General features: G+C 35.9%; 1 protein-coding gene across 5 annotated transcripts in view; it reads right to left on the bottom strand.

The window, feature by feature from the left end:
• Positions 1-1138: 1138 nt before the first annotated feature.
• LOC139961570 (solute carrier family 35 member E3-like) overlaps positions 1139-18267 on the bottom strand; it is a 29931-nt gene continuing 12802 nt past the window's right edge. For 3 of the 5 annotated variants that reach the window (XM_071960856.1, XM_071960855.1, XM_071960857.1), the window contains exons 6-7: positions 17549-17728; positions 1139-6195 (exon numbers count right to left, since the gene is read on the bottom strand). In XM_071960856.1, coding sequence (XP_071816957.1) covers positions 6135-6195; positions 17549-17728 — 241 coding nt within the window. In that variant the 3' untranslated portion in view covers positions 1139-6134. Of the gene's footprint in view, positions 6196-12907; positions 12951-15895; positions 15925-17548; positions 17729-18267 lie in introns of all 5 variants that reach the window. The other 2 variants (XM_071960858.1, XM_071960859.1) reach the window with 2 other exon arrangements.

Raw genomic sequence — 18267 nt, 5'->3', positions numbered from 1 at the left:
CAATCAATGTAACAAATTTTTAATATCAGCAAAGTTTTAGAAAAACAAGTCTCAATATTTGTATACACTTTATATGTAAGTTGAATATGTGTCCTTGTTAAATTCCATCTATAAAAGGTTTTTTCGCAGTTTCATTGCCTAATTTCCAGAATGTCGAAAATACATACATGAAGCCACACTGTGAAGTCATCTCCACTGGTATGTAGTATTTGTTTTTAAAACACTTCCTATGATTAAGCCAAACAATACTGACTTCTTCCACTTGCCCCCCACCCCCCTCCACCTCTCCCAACTAATAATAGTTATCAGCACAACTTTGGGTTTATACGTAATTCAAACATAGACTTATAATATAGCATGAATATGCCACAAATACTACCATTTTTACATCTAAAGTTTTACTATTTTCTCTTCATTAATGACCTCAACGTTTACCACATAACTTTAAAACCCTTCACCTAAACCAAATATCCCTGAACCTGACCCATTGGTGGGAGGGGTTGCACGCTGAAGTTGCAGAGGGGGAGGGGGGGGAGCATCCTAAGACAACACTCTCTATCAGGGAGCAAAGCTTATATTGCAAATGACATAGCTGAGGGGATGAAACCATAATACTATTTATCACATATCTCCTAGTACACCTTGAAAGATATTCAAAATATAAAAAAATCTCAGTTTTTTTTTAAATGGACTTCATTTCATTTGTATACTGTCATATTTGATTGCTTTTGTCTTTAATTTCTGAATTTTGTTGCTTTAATAATTATTGTTAGAATATTTATTTTTATTAATTTTTGTAATTTTTAGGATGCAATATTTTTAGGCTGTAATATTTTTAAGCTGTAATAATTTTAAGTTGTATCATTTTATGTGATTGTATGTGATGTATTTTATGTGATGTACTTTATGTGATTTTGTGAAGTGCTTTGAGATCATTCTTTGATGTAAAGCGCTATATAAGAATAAGTTATTATTATTATTTCAAATAGAATACTACTAGGGGACAACGGTAGCCATCACAGCCAGCCAATCATAAGAAGTGGTTAAACATGAAATATTGTAGTAGACAGTTATAGGCCTATATTGAGTTCATCAGACCACATCTCTGAATGAACCTGAATGATAGAGCACAGTCAGATTTCAATATAAATACAGTCGGCCTTAAACAGGCTTTGCTTTATTTGTTTAAATATATCAAAACACAGAAAAAAAATTGAATAAAAAAATTCTACTACAAAACGTTACTTTTAAAATTATAGCTCACGTTGATAAAAATTAAGACTTTATTCAAAAATATATAAGACATGAAGAACAGTGGTGTGTAACCAGGGAGTTGCCATGGAGACGTAACACACACAGTGAAACAGGCAAGAGAGACATGAGAGTGACAGGTGATGTATTGTTGCAGCTCATCTGACAGTCACATCCATATCTGCAATGGACTGTGAAACCAATGACCTGTGTAGGAGGGCATGTCTCCTTTGTACACTACATTAAGGAAAGAGGTGGGCCCTAAGTGGTATTGCATATAACTCACCCTATTACTTTTCTACTTTCAATTACTGTATCTCTTGAGGAATGGAGGGGGGGGGGGATAAAAGGGCTGGAACATAGGTTATTATTACAGCAAGAGAGTTTAAAGAATGACAAAATAAAACTCAGTTCCAGAGGTTAGTAAGTCAGTGAGAGTAAATTATGAAGTGAGAAAGACTTACTTCAACCTACTTTTGAATTGATTAATTTTAAAATAATTGTAATGAAAGCAAATAAAATATTCCTTTTAAGTATTATTACAGAAAAAGACTGAGATAAGTGATGCCAGAAATGCACAAGTTGTGTATCAGTTGACAATTTTTGTTGTTGCTAAAAGAAGCTTGAAAATAGAGAAAATTTCATCCCCACTATTTTGTTGGGCAGTGTCATTTATGATCATGCAGTCTGTTAGTCACCCCATCAACCAAACGACCCCCTCATCAACAAATGACCCCCTCATCAACAAATAACCAATAGCACCAACGACCTTATTAGATCTTGCAAGACCCTGTGTTACAAACTGCCTTGGGCAATGTCATGATCTATGATTATCGAGTCCGGTAATCACTTCATATACAAATGCACCAAATCAAGTTATTCATTACAAGACTATGTGATGCAAAACAGTCTTAGACTGTGTTATAATTTATCCTATTCAATAATGGTAATCACTTCATCAACAAATGCAACAATCAACTTATTAGTTACAAGAGCATATGATGCAAACTGCCTAATTTAAGTTAAAAAAGGGGGGAAAAAGGGGAAAAAATACTTTTTTACTGAAATTATCTTTTCTCATCAAGTATTAAACTGTCATGGAATGCATGCTTGCCTCACTGAAGATTACTATAAGGAATCACCATCTTGATGATTACGATACATAGTAATCACCATATCAATGGTAAAACATAATACAGTAAGCACAATGTAAACAGGAATGTATAGTAATCATAATATGAAAAGGTGTGTACTAATCATGTTACTGATCATAACAATACATCTAGTAGTCATATTTTATTATTATTATTATTACAAGTTACATAGTATTCATGATATAAATGATTACAAGCCTATCGGTATTATCTTATGATTACACTAAAGGTACTAAAGGTGATTACAAACCCAATGATTACAAACCAAGCAGTGATTATCTCAAGGATGATTTTTTGGAAAAATAAATTAATCATGATTACATGACACAAATGAATGACCTATATATTTAAGGCTTACTGATGATTATAATAGTAATTACCTGATTGATGATCACAGGCATGTGAAGTTATCACCACCAAAATTGTCATCACTTTATTATTGGTTACAAGACTGGCAGTAATCACCTTAATTATGTTGGAATTGCATGATTGGTGAATACAAGACCTTCCACACTGATGAAGGGCAGTATACTGTAGTAGTCACACCACTGATGATTACAAGGAAAGTGCTGTCATCACCATGATGATGACACAAGACAAGCTATACAAGATATGCATAATCACCTGTAACCTCATCATTGGTGATTAAAATGCATGCATAATCACCTCACTGATTACAGAGTGATTATTACATGTCAGGTGGTGGTAATCACCTTAGCAATTGCACAAACAAGGCTATAATCTCATCGTTGGTCATTACAATGCATGCAAAATCACCTAACTGGTTACAGAGTGATTATCACATGTCAGGTGGTGGTAATCACCTCAGTGATGACATTAGAAAAGCTGTAACCTCAACATCGGTGATTACCAGGCACGTAACTCCTTTCTCCCAAAATCAAAGCAACATGAACATCATGACCCATTCAGCGGGTAAAGCATATTTCTCATGTACCTGCTTGATAAGGAGTAAAATCATCTCAGTGACAACTCAACAGGAATCTGAATTGAACCCATCATGGAGAAAACACATGAATTAATGGGCTAGCCGTCCAAGTACACTCTCCGAAGTGGAAAGAAAATGAACAGTTGAAAATGATACAACACGATCCTTTATGATGTCACATAATAACAACACCACCAGACCTTTACTTCATAATACTTGTCAGGTCGATATTTCTTTTGAGAATCGATTCATATAATTCGAAAATAATTCGAAAATATCAGCTGCGATTTCTTAGTCTGACAGCCAAGAATTATCAAAGTCAGAACAAAATAGGTCTATGACCTTTCAGAGCACAATCTGACCGTTGGGAACATTTATACCCCAGCATTATCTTGGTAATGGTGCAGTTGTAATGGTTTTATCATATCACAGCATGAAACAGGCATGAGAGCCCTGAGTGATTAAGTTGATATCCTCTGGATAAATGTTTGGAGTAAAAAAAAGAAGAAAAGAAGGTAATACATATATTGCACCTGAAAACCAGAAGAAGGGAATTTCAAACGCACAATTTCAGAGAACTACCTAGACAGCTAACACCAAACTATTAATAACAAAAAAAGCAGGAAGACAGATACAAAGCTGAAATAAATAAAAGAAATAATATCTCCAATCTAGCACCAGAAGATAATAATCGACGTTAATACAAACAAACTGCACTAGTTATCCAGGTAGCATTTCAGCAAATACTGTCTGTAAAAAATAATCACTGAAAAAATATAAAAAAAAGTGTTGTGATACTTATGATCACATACTTTACAAAAGTCTAAAAATAACCAACTATAGGCACTTCACAAGCAACTTTTTAAGGTTTTAATTTCTTACTACTAAAATTTAATATTTAAATCTGTATATTTGTTTTGTTTTGAATAATGATATATCATTGCTGTTATAAATCGATAAATAACTTTCCTTTGTGGTAAACCATTATTTTAATAAATAGGTATGCATAAATTTACGTAGTGAAACTGCATTACGATGGGCGGATCCTGGATTTTATGAGGGAGGGGTGTGGCACTGGGCTCCCACATAGCAGGGGTCTGAGGGGAATCCTTAATTTCATTACCTTAGATCATAGGTAACGTTAACTTTCATCACAGCATTACTGCATGGTAAAGGTAACGACACCTTTCGTAGTGCCAAATGTGTAGCAATAAAATTCTTAAAAATGCAAAGACATAATTTTCTAGTACATGATTGAAATCTGTTTACTTGCTAATTCCTTATTTAACCATTCTCTTGTCAAGGAGGGAATGATGATGCTAAAGCTGGGCATCTTGCATAATTCTTATGAATAGTAGCACCATATTCTATTTATATCAACAACCAATCATTGATAATATTATGACAACTATCGGCTCGTACCAACCTTGCATACATAACAAGTACAGACCAACGTGTATGGTTGCATCCCGATAATAGACTATCTATTAGCTTGTAGGGCACCATAATTCGCTTTAAATATACAAAATCATGCTTGTGCAAGTTTGGATATTAAAGTACCCGTTTAATTTTTTGCATGCAAATTTTGATTGGCTGAACTTGTTACTATAACCTTGCTACCACTGATAGGGTTTATATCCTAGTGCTAAACTAAAATCATTTCAAGCAGGTCACATTTACAATCTGTCTGCACATGAAGACTCACTCTGGTCAGACTTGTAACTGTAAACATTCCAAACGGTAAGCTAATTCAAATTCTGACAACACACAAAGGTTCCTTCCAGTAGCATTGATCCCAATGCAGACACACTACGTGCTAGGATAGTAGTCATGTGATCATATAGATATCTTGCATCATTCTTAGTAATTGCTAGATATTACTAGTCAATCATGAAAAGAAAACTGACTGGGAAATTCATCAATAAATTTGAAATAGGAGCAAAGAAAGTATTGGCTAGAACAGGAATCAGCTTACACAGGTTACAAGTCCCTGGTTCTACCAAATGATCCATTTAGCCCATATAGTTGGTGGTCACCCCTAAACAACCAATTCTGTGCTTGGGAGGGGCGGGGGGAGCTGTGCCAGTCAAAAGCCACAGTATCTTGCATATCAAATATATATTTATTTTGTACTATCTTGAAAGAGTGTACATTTGGGACTTTTCTGCAAAATGTTTCTCATTCATATGACAGTGTCCTGGTATTGACTTGACAATGCTATCTGACTGTTTTTTATTAACTAGTAACGATCACATGCTAACACTAAACTAGTGGGAAAGTAAAGGTACATACATGAAGGGTCAAAGCCTCTGACACTCTCAGCGCTACTATTACAAAACAGAAAAAATGACAGTTTCACTGTCTGTATACGTAAAATCAAACAAATTTAAAATAAGTCTATAATAAGTCTATAGGACTATGTCTCGTTCTTTCTCAATAAATAGTACTAGTTATTTTACTAGGACACACCGTTAAACAGGGACACCAAAGGTGTCACAAGTTGGACGTCAAATTTCCATGGATTACCCAAGTACATTAGTCATTGTAATAGTACTGGAAGAAACCTACTATTAGTAAGGGGATGACATTTGTCAGATTTTTGTTTTCTCCCACTGTTGGCTAATGAGGTAAAATACCTACAATTGTAAGTAAGTTGTAAAGGTACAGTGGTATATAGTAACTCTGCATATCTCCTGACTACTGTGTACGTACTGGGTTAATACACAGAGAGATCGTCCTCACATTGTTCCAACGGATTAGAAGTAATGACTATCCCGTTTTGATCATGTTCGGGTCGAACCGTCACCTTTAGCCTCCATGAAGACATCTGACGATTTGTTATTACTGGAAGAAAAATATGAGCAGAATGTTACATAAATGTTAGTATCCCTAAATATGGATCTTGTGCAGGAATAACGCATATATATGTTACAAACGCAGTGACCTGTTGTTTTATTTTATCTATTTCTCTGCCGTTCTTTTTGGGAAGGATGAGGAGGAAGCTCTATAGAGGGCACCGGTCGTTTAACAGAACTGACAGAATTGCAAAATTTATACAAATCTAGTGAGATGGCTTTAAAAGATCAACTGGATTTACTATAAAAGTTTACAGGCATCAGTATTAATTAATTACTTTCCAAGGAAACCATTCCACTTTTGACTGACTGTGCAAACTTTTGCAGAATACAATTTAAAAAGGTACATGAGTGATTGATTACAAGTGTTATCATTGTACAGAGTGCACCCCTGGTGCTTTGAATCTGACAATTTAAAAAAAATTACCACTTTCTATATGTAGGCAAGCCAAGCCATAAATAAGAAATGAATGTGTAGCAAGTGGTATGATAGATATATAATAATATGTCAAATCATAACACGTGGGTAATACGCCCTCATTAACAGTTATACAAATCCAGTTTATACGCATTCACACACCAGTAGAAAAAATGTGGACTTCGGTCTGTGACACAAAGGTCCGGGATTCGACTCCTACATTCACAAGATGAGTCCCAAATGGACGAAACCGGTCGTGAAGTGGAATTTTTCTTGTGTCTCGATCTGTATGTAATTATATATATATATGCATGTCACCAAAGAGGACTAGTATTGTTCGATACAGGTGGCGAGGCCTACAGTAGAATTGACGCCCTTCCTTAACTGGTTTGGAACCTCTCGACCTAACAACAGTGTCCATAGCCATAGTTGGTTATATTGTCCACACAGAGTGGGAGGCCCTGCCTTGATTCCAGGTGGAGGTTGTAAGTTCTGTTAACTACTCTGAATATTCCGACTCATTGTGTAAACTTTGGGTATGGAATGATACCCTGATAAAAGTTTCATATCTTACATTTATGTGACTACTGTACATAGTGACAATAATTATTGCCAGTTATGCTACAGTATCATGGCCACTTTCAAAATGGAGTTTCAAAGTACTGAATCAATCTTTTTAAGCATTCTTAGTATAGGGGGAGGGAGGGGAGGAGGGAGGAAGAGGTTCATAACATCTATTTGCATGATTTTCATAATTTTGTGACATTCTTGTGTGAACATTACAAGTTACCATGGTAACATTTCAGTAAGGAAAGTCTTCATTGATATTTGTTACCATCCAGAAATGATTATTTCTGCTTTACTTTATAAATCCTCTCAAAAAATCTGTCTGTATTGTGAATTTCCCAAGGTTGCAATTTTTTTCTATTATTTTGTTGGTAATGACATTATAATTTCAAATGAGGGAAAAATCTAGACATTTCTTTCATTGTCAACCAGCAGCATACTTTAAAAATTCAGGGGTCTCAAATTTCCTCTTTACCTCGAACCATCACAAGGACAAGAAAAGGATATCATTTCTAAAGCATAACAAGAGCCCAAGGGCACTGTGGTTCCTTGCTTGGGGTATATGACAATACACATAATATTACCAAGCAAGATTGGGCTGAAATAGTCCAAGTAATTGTGGTCCAGTGGTCCTACATGTTCCCATAAAGTAACCAACACTATAGCCAACACTTTTGTGATCACAAAATGTGATCGGATTTTTTATCAAAAGGCACTTTTGAGATCTAAATATGGCGTCGCAAATGTAAGAAATATAAGAGACCTACAAGCGTGTCAACAGATATGATAACAATGGTGACCTCAGATGACATGACCTTTAAGTTTCAAAATGTTCCACCACCCCATTCACAACTTGTCCCAAAATATCAACCATGTCACACCTTGGCATTGAGATTTAATTGCATTAAATGTCAAAAAATTAACTTTGAACTTGTATGTAACTTCACACACAAAGGTCACCCGGAGGTCAACCAATTGACATTTTTGATTGGTGAGACCTAAATAGAGCATGACTGTAAAAATTCAAACATTTTTTCTTTGCCATTTTTCTCCCCCCATAATACTACTTTTTGAACATTAGCTGACCTTTGGTGACCTTGGATCACATGACCGTTAAGTTTGAAAATATTCCCCTATACCATTTGCAACTTGTCCAAAAAAATCAACCTTGTCACACCTTGGCACTGGGAGTTATTGCATTAAATGTGTGAAAATTAACTTTGACCTCAAATAACTTTGCACACGAAGGTCAAATGGGGGTCAACCCATTGACATTTATGATCAGAAGGTACCTTTAACATCTGAAAATAGCATCGAAACTGTAAAAATCCACAAAACACGAAAAGGTCACCAGAGGTCAAGGGTCACCCAGATGCGGGTCGACAATTGGATTACATTGAAGCAACTCCCAACCCTAACGGACAATTTGTTCTCAAGTTATCGCAAAAATACTAGTTTTTTATCCTTAATTGACCTTTGGTGACCTCGGATCACATGACCGTTAAGTTTGAAAATATTCCCCTATACCATTTGCAACTTGTCTCAAAATATCAACTGTGTAACACCTTGGCACTGGGAGTTATTACACTAAATGTTTGAAAATTAACTTTGACCTCATATAACTTAACATACAAAGGTCACCTTGGGTCAACTTATTGACATTTTTGATTGATGAGACCTAAATTAGAGCATACAAAATCAAACATTCTTTTCTTTGCCCATTTTCTACCCCCAAAATACTACTTTTTTGACATTAATTGACCTTTGGTGACCTTGTATCACATAACCGTTAAGTTTGAAAATATTCCCCTGTACCATTTGCAACTTGTCCAAAAATATCAACCATGCCACACTTTGGAATTGGGAGTTGTTGCATTAAATGTCTGAAAATTAACTTTGACCTTGTATAACTTCGCACACGAAGGTCACACAGGTGTCAACCAATTGACATTTTTGATCGGAAGGTACCTTTGATATCCAAATCTAGCATCAAAACCAAACATTTTCTTTTTTGATCGTTTCCTCCCAAAATAAGCACATTTTTTCTAATGTGACCTTTGACCTTTTGACCTTGATTTCAGATGTAGTTTAATCTCCTGATTCCAAAAAACAAAACGAAAAGTCTGTAAAACCATCCTAACTCCGAACGAAAAACTTTGACCCCATATAACTTCGCACATAAAGGTCACACGGGGTCAACCTATTGACATTTATGATCAGAAGGTACCTTTGACATCTGAAAATAGCATTAAAAATGTAAAAATCCCCAAAACACGAAAAGGTCACCAGAGGTCAAATTGAGGTCAAGGGTCACCCAGATGCGGGTCGACAATCGGATTACATTGAGGCAACTCCCAACCCTAACAGACATTTGGTTCTCAAGTTATTGCAAAAATACTAGTTTTTTATCATTAATTGACCTTTGGTGACCTCGGATCACATGACAGTTAAGTTTGAAAATGCTCCCCTAACCAGTTCACAACTTATCCCAAAATATCAATCTTGTCGCACATTGGCACTGGGAGTTATTGCAGTTTTAATATTTTCGGTTTTTGGACCATAACTGACCTTTGGTGACCTTTGTGGGCACCAAAAACAATAGGGCACACCTTCTCCATATGGCGGATCAATAGTCCAAGTTTGGCCTCAATCCAACATTCCCTTATTGAGATAGAGCGTACCCAAGCAAGTGTCACAGACGCACACACACACACACACATACACACACGCACACATACGCCAACCTGACTGCATAGGTTCCTTTTGCTAAAGCAAGGAACCAAAAACATTACAGTTGTGACATGCAAACCAAAAACTTATATCTTGAGGTTTTGAAATTATCTCTTCAAAGATGTAGAACGTGGCAGGGAGAGGGGGTACATAATGAAATGTCTCAGTGAGCAATATCCCTTAGCAATAAATAAGGTAACCTTGGAAACTATGTAGATACAATGGTGTAGAAACTCCGTCCTGATTATTTCTAATATAAAGACATTCAGGGGATATTTTATAACTATATGTAGAATCTCCCCCAGTATATTAATAATTTGTTCCCTCAAAGTCACAATAATTAAAAATTTGTGAAGCTTTGCAGTTTAAGAGATTTCAATCGACTTGAAAAGACAGCAGCTGAAAAGAGTCAATTGTGTCAAATCGTATTGTTGGCAGTATCAAAAAACTCTGGGATTAAATTTCTGAAATCACAATTCAGGCAAATAACTTATTACAAAAAAGAAGCCGTCACACTTATGAAAAAAGCCTTCTTGTCCATACAGAAAAAAATCCTTCCTGGCTGAGTGCTGCCATTTGACTACAACATAGAAGTTTCACTACCTTGTTTACGATACAAGCCTTTTAATCAAAACTCTAATAACCAATTTTTAAAACCTTTCTAAATTGCCAGATCTGATCTGAAATTATGCCCATAGTGTTATTGACTACCATAGCACATGTTTAAGTCGTGCTTGTCCAAATTGTGAAACAGTGGATAGAGTATTATTTGACAGTACAGTTCTATTTGACAGTACAGTTCTAAGCGCATTGAAACCGCCTCAGGTATATAAGAAAATATTATTATTATTATTTGCTGTGTCATTGGCTTAGGACTTAAATTTTAATTCGCTCAATCTCTGTGAAAGAGCTAGAATCTGTGGAAAGATGTACCTCATGAATTCTGATAATGGTGGGGGGCAGGGGGTGGGGGAGGGGGTGGGGGAATGAAAGAGATTGGGGAAAAACTGGGCTGCAATGATCGGTCATTAATAAAGTGAAGGCAAGGGCAGAAACAAATAAAGTGTACCTAGAACAGGTTAAGGTTAATGGTTGAATGTGCCTTAGAATGTGAAGGGGGGAAATAGAGGAAATTATGGACAAGCTGCATTCAATGGAATCACAACCCATTGCTGTCAGGAATGAAGAGAAAAAAAACAAAGCAATACAATCCAGGGAGAAAAGGAAAAATAGAGAGTGATAATGTGGTATTAGTGGTATTAAAGGATGAACAATTGCTGCAGAAATTCACGATTACACCAGGAGAAATTGCGCAAGTGGATAGGTTTCAAGGACCATTAGATCTAAGTTAGTGTAGGGATGAAACGAACAGAGACTAAAGTGAGGCTGTTGAAACGAGCAAAGGAACTAAAATAAAGAATGCAGTATGCTAATGTGTATGTTCACCCGACTGAACATATAACCAACGAATAGGTCATCAAATTAGAGAAGAAATGAAGACCAGAATGAACAAAGGCGAAACAAATGAGATAAATTAATTAAAGTTATTGATATATCAGAAAGGCAGCATGCTTCCTTTAACCACTATGAATGGATGGCAGACTTTTTGATGGTGTGGGGAAGGGTGGGGGGGGGTGAGTAGGAAGCAGACCGAGGTGGATAGTCTTGAAAAAGTTGTGGAAATACTTTCATAACAAGGGAGCAGCAAGACGTACATGTAGGTGTGTGTGTATATTAATGCAAGACGTTTAATTACAAAGATTGATTTATTAGATGTATATGCAAGAACACTGGACTTGGATGTAGTGATTGTGACAGGAACTAAGTTCAGTCAAAACATAACAAACAGATGGTGAAGTATTAATTAGAGACTTCCATTGTTAAAGGCATACCAGGATTGGAGGAGTAGTAGCAATTAACTAATTAAGGAGAGAGCTGACTGCAGATCATTTTCTTGGCACATCATTTATCAATGCAAGAAATTTCACACATCTTGATGAAGGTGAATCTCAAGGGCGGCGGAAGCACTTTTAATCTGGGGGGGCACCAACGTCGAAGGGCAACATGTTGAACGCGCGCGTAGCGCGCGAAAAAGTTTGGTAATATTTTTCGGGCAAGTCGTTACAGCCCTCCCCCTCCCCCAAAAAAAAAAAACAAATTGGGCTCTTACGACTGTGGTAGTAAACATTTAAACTTCCCGAAATATTTCATTCGACGTGGGTTTCGCTTTGTAAACTCTTTATTTATTTAGAAATTTTTATGTAGAAAAAGGGCACATTTTTAACCTGAGGAAAAGTGGGGGGGCACGTGCCCCCTGTGCCCCCCCGGTTCCGCCGCCCTTGGTGAATCTAGAGCATTCACATGTGAGCTAATAGTAAAACCCATCGTGGTTCAAGCCTAAATGGTTGACAAGATTTCAAGTCGAGCTCACTGGATGTGTGTGCTATGATATAGCAGTACATACATACAGTATGTATATGCCTTACTTCATGAATAGATAACTTTTTGCCCTGCACCTGAAATGATATATTGTGTTTTAAAGATAATTGAAAACCAGAGAGGGTCTGTCTAAGGTGTAATAAACAGCATGAATATCAATTTTCTGTGATGACTGTGTTTCTCCTCCAGGCTGAAAATCAATAATTCTTTTATTGATTTTTTTTTTTATTGAAACTAAGATAGGCATATTTAGCGAGCAATATTTCTAAATCGCATTCGATAATAATAATAATAAGAAGAAAAAGCTTTAAGCAATTTACTTTTATCATGCTATACCTACAGGCAATCATAATGATAAGGAAATATGTTCAAAGCATGGATAGGATGATGAAGGTAATACTATTGTACACAGTAAAATTCAAAAGTCTGCATATATGTTAAAGCAGCCCTCTGATCTTATTATGCGATTGCATGACCACAATTATATCTCTGAAAAGGGATATTAAACACAAAAAGAAGAAGTTTGTTAAAGAAAAGATGTACACACCAGGTAGTGCAGATAGGTAGGTAGTTAGGTAATGGCAAAAGATCTGTGGTAAGCAAGAAAAAAGAAAATAGAGTCTCCCACCACCATAACAATTATCTTGACTTTTGAAAGACGCAAAATTTGTGCAAAATGGATTGTTATGCGTTTGAAGAAAATATGATCCGGACAAAACTGTTACAAATTTGTACTATGATTTAGTAAAATTTATACTTTTATAAGAAACTAAGTAGCTGGAAGATTAATGGCAGTACATTTATTTGTGAAGGAAAATATCAAGTGACCCTTTGCTGCATAAGACACAAACCAGTTTACTAGTAGAAAAAGACGGCACTTAGATTTTGTTGTCAGACGACATTAAGAGCATAACCATCGAATATAATATAACCACTGAGAGGTGGCAAGTGGGAAATGGATTTAAACAAGTCATCAACTTTGCTAGCACTTTAATTTTTTTAGCAAACTGTGGCTAAAATAGTGAAATTCTAGGCCTTACCTACTTCACAGAGTAACTATTTTGCCCACACGAGTGATAAAAATCTCTCCCTCTATTGATAAGTGTCATTGTATGACTTGGTCAAGCTTAAGTCATATACATAAACAGTGATGACTTTGGCAAGTCTAAAATTGACATCGCAGAGCGATTGTGGATAGTGTTTGAATATTGTAAGTATTTCCATGACTCATTGTTTGCTAAGATAAAAGTAGTACTTCAAACAAATTTGATATTTTATCATTTAATAATTACATAAAGTTTCTATGATTGAGTTTCAACCAAATTTTTATTGTGTTCTCGACACAATATGTACTTCAACAAAGCCTAACATGACATCACAATATATTTGAATGTTCAATGTTCCATAAACAATGTTTATATATTCATTATAAAAAGGTGAGGATAATAAAATAAATTATTTCACCCTCTCGTCTATGGTACCATGAATATCATACATTTGGCAAACTGATCAAGTAGTGAACCCTGACATAACATCATAAATTTTGAAATCTCCCTCCCCTTTGGGTCTCCACTCTCCAAAAATACAGTGCTGATGTTTCTCAATAGCTGCTTGGAAGGTTTGCTACATATATATCACACTATTTCTATGATCTTAATTCATATACTGTGTAAAAGTTATTGTAAACTTTTGTAATAATGGCGACATTGGACATATATTCTACTTTCAAAGTGCAAGTTATCCACAAAGATTATGCAAAATACCACAGGGAATTAGATTGGTCTTCCTTTTTTTTCCAATTTTCTTTCACAAGAAGTCAACAAGTGAAGAAGCAATTTCAAATTTGATGATCAAGAGGAGGGAGCTGAATATGAAATCAAAGTGATACAAACAAATTTATGTAGAATGTAGGGTTACCAATCAATAGTGAGATGTACTGTATTGTATAATGGATATCTATATTAAATATGAGATTTATTAAACAGGCATATTCAGGACTCCAAATTCAAGGCTGTTTACTGGCTAATATGACAGTGGATTTTGTGGTTAGCCAGACACACACAAAACAAGAAGGGCATTGGCATATTATCTATTTGTCTGCCAGTAGAGCTGGTCAGATTTTTACTTTAGCAAGTAGATTTTTAACGGCACTGGCATTGTTTTAGCAAGTGGTTAAAAACTGTGAAATTCTAGGCCTGACAGTACAGTTAGGTGTCAGCTATACTTTAATGTCTATGTCACAGATCATATTATAAATGCACAGCAACATTCAGAGAGACAGGAGTTGGAAGTCCATGCTCCATAATTCACCCTTCCTCTCCTCTCCCACCCCCCCCCAAAAAAAAAAAGAAATGGGTAAACATGCAAAACTTTGGGGGCAGTTCCAAACAGTTGATAGATACAGAACAGAGTTTGAACTTTCATTTTCTGACAAACTCCTCTCCCATTCCCTCAAGCAAACGTTAAAAAGTAATGTAGTTGTCTTACATTTTCAACTCAAAGGTCTTAATATAAATACAGTAAAAGTTCTACTGTCGAATTTTGAAATGCCCGACGAGAATTAACCTTCGTACGGCACGTTACTGAAAGTTATGTGATTATTTTTCATCATTAAATATACAATTTTCTTCACTCGTCTTAAACTGCTAATGTGTGTGCGCACACATTTTTAGCATGATTCTCCTTGACGGACGCTTTCTGGGGCATAAAAATATGAGGTGAAGGTATCTTCACAAAGAAAGTTTCAGGAGACCTCTTTCCTTACAATGAATTACAGACAAGTCAAAGCAGAGGAGACACTGTGTCCTACATTATTCAACGTTACACAATCATGCAAAAATTGAATATGAGATATATATCAGCCCATGCATTCATGCATATTCATAAGTCACTCTGTTTGAGTCAGAAGCCAGTTGGCTCAGTTTTTCAATGCTAATACCGTTCTATACTGTCATGTCATATCATGCTTCAAAGCATTTGCACTGCCAGTACCAACAGTTTGTAACCCTTTACCTGATAGAAACAGGATACTCACACACCACACAAACTTTCAGTTCAAGTGATTTGAAGAAATTGCTGAAAAAGCATTTCCTAAAATATTTTCCCAAACTGGGTGGTTTGAGTACAGAATGTTTTGTAGCATTCAGTTTAGATGCGCAAGTGTAATATGAAATAACTTTGATTACTTTGTTTTTTGCTTTTCAACTTTTTTGTAATTCCTGCCAGTTTGACAGGGAGCGGATTATAATAAGTCAGACTACAAAGCTTAAGTCGACTATAATTTTCTTCAATTAGTGTGTTTACTATTACAGTCACATTTGAAAATGATCCTGTTGTTGATAGTCTGTAAGATAAGGACAGTTTTAGAAATTTATATCATCGTTTGAAATATTCAGAAATCATAAATAGTGCTAAATAAGTGGAAAGCATTAATTGTGCTAACAAAATGCAGGTACTAAAAAAGCTAGGTGATGAGGTGCAAAAAAAGTGGGCGTGACTTGCAGTATCTGAAATGGAACTGACTGCATAAAATTACCTGTCAACAACTCCATCATGAATATTCAACTATGGCAATCAGGAAGCAAATGCAAGCAATGAGAGAAACAGGACAGAAAATAGAAATAATGTAAAGATATCGGGTTTGCAAAAGAAGCGAGGCTGTTGTGTCAAGCAGTCTGCTGTCAAGTATTAAACCCCTCCCACCCACACCTGACACCCCTTTGTCCAACCCTTCCCCTCCCCCACCATCATCATGACAAGTGGGAGTGGCTAAATATTTTCACGGTGACTTCATGACTTTGCTATCCCTTGGTGTTTGCTATTCTGAGGGTAATATTCACTTTTAGCAAATGTTCACTCTTCCTTTGCTCCAATGTCAAACTTTTCTCTGGACTTTTCATGTTGGTTTCACAGACAATGCTGGCTACCTCTCCTACTAAGGTATTCAATCATATGCATATTCATGACCATATGCATATTCCGGTAAATAAGCATATTCATGCACATATGTGAACCAACATTTAACCCTGCAGCATAAGACGTACTACACGTACTACAATATCAATGTCCCTGTGCACCAAGTTATGATGATTTGAGTTTCGCAATCACAAGAAAGAGTTACAATAAGAGACTCAGATGAACAGAGAATTTACTTTATCAGGTTATAGTATCGCCAAATGCTACATGCAAAATGAGCATCTTGCTATACAAAAAATGTACAGATGTAACCATAGTACTACTTTGTAGGAGGCAAAATGAAGAGTCTTCAAAAACAACTATGCAAACTTAGATCACTAAAAAATAAGACCCTGATCACTTAAGGTGTGTGAGAGAATCCACTGAATACCTGTGAAATCTCTCATGATTAGATGACTTTGGCTAAGATAGCACCACAGAAACGATTCTGAGAGAAAGTAACACTCCCATGGGGTACAGCAAAATATCAACTAGCTGTAAGGTATTTACTACAATAATGTTCACTATCATGCTACTGCAGCAGTGTGCAATGAATGCTTATTTCCGACTGGGTCAGCATGACCTGTGTTTATACCCAGGGAATTAACCTTCCCAGTGTAGAGGAATTCCGTTTCAAAGGAATAAGTCACAAAATTCATCAGTCCAACTCAACTATGACAACACTTCTTTTTTCTTTTTTTTTTGTATTTCAAGATGAACTGCAAAACACATGTGTTTAAGAAAGGAATCAGCAACTATTTTTATCAGAGATATGCTGTCACAATTCCAATTGAAGCACATAAATGCCAAAGGTACAGTCAGTAAATCACTACTTTACTCCCTTTCTGCTTCTCTTCCTTCTACCTCTCTCCCCTGCTTCCCCTCCCCCTCCCCATCATTTTGTCTGATATGCTCTGTAAGCATATCCTTCATCAAAGCCTGATGGAAAAGCAACAAGCTCATATGTTGTAAAGAAACCAAAAAAGGAAAGAACATGGCAGTCACAGATGTGAAATCGGTTGATAAATTAGTTTACTCATTCTTTTTAAGAGTATCAATTTTGGCGTAATTAGAAGTATCTCATTATGCCCATGAGGATGACATATGTCTATATGCCACCAGAATGCGTGCTGGTTAGCCTGTGTGTCTACAATGACACCCAAACGGCCACAACCTTAACATCCTTAAATCATCCAAACTTTACCTGAAGGAAATACTTAAACTTAAATCTTACCATACTTTAGATGCAAGTTTCGCCTGTTGCTGTTCTTTCATCTTAAAGTGCGTGTATAGAAGAATCCCTGAAAACGTTAGTGCTACTCCAACCAGCTGATTGGACGCCAGGGGGTCATGAAACAAAAAGTAACCGCCTAAAAGAGTCAGGCAGAACTTCATATGTCCGACCATGTTGTATCTGATGATTATAACAACTTAAGGAAATAGTGCATTACAACGTTATAAGTTAAAGTAAAATAAGACAGTTAGCAAACTGCTTATCCACTGGAGAGCCTGTGTAAGAAAATTTAAAAAATGCATATAACTTCTCGTCTCAGCTGCAAAAGTGGCCGACGAGTACTTTTATAATAAATAATACTGATTTGAAATTTCTTTTTTAATTCAGACATAATTGATATCAACCTATTAAGCAATATAGGCTATGTTCATACTCAGCTTAAAAGGAATACTTCCATTGGAGGAGACCTAAAAAAAAATTGCAGTTATCTATTTTACTTATAATGATGTTTTAATACCAACTTGATTTATAAATGCTCAATTAGCTTCAAAGAAACTTGTGGCTTTGAACAAATTTAAAGTGCACTTTGACATGTTTCGAGGCTGCTATTCAAGAGCTCTTTATCTATCTGGTTTTTGTGTGTTTGTGCTTTATAGGCATTTATTTGATCACATACATCAAGCTTGGTCTTTTCAATTTCTACCAGCAGTATTTAAAAT

This window comes from Apostichopus japonicus, chromosome 20 (genome assembly GCF_037975245.1).
Source record: "Apostichopus japonicus isolate 1M-3 chromosome 20, ASM3797524v1, whole genome shotgun sequence".
In the NCBI taxonomy this organism is placed as follows: domain Eukaryota; kingdom Metazoa; phylum Echinodermata; class Holothuroidea; order Aspidochirotida; family Stichopodidae; genus Apostichopus; species Apostichopus japonicus.
The sequence above is the reverse complement of the archived record's forward strand: the minus strand, read 5'-3'. Positions and strand labels throughout refer to the sequence as shown.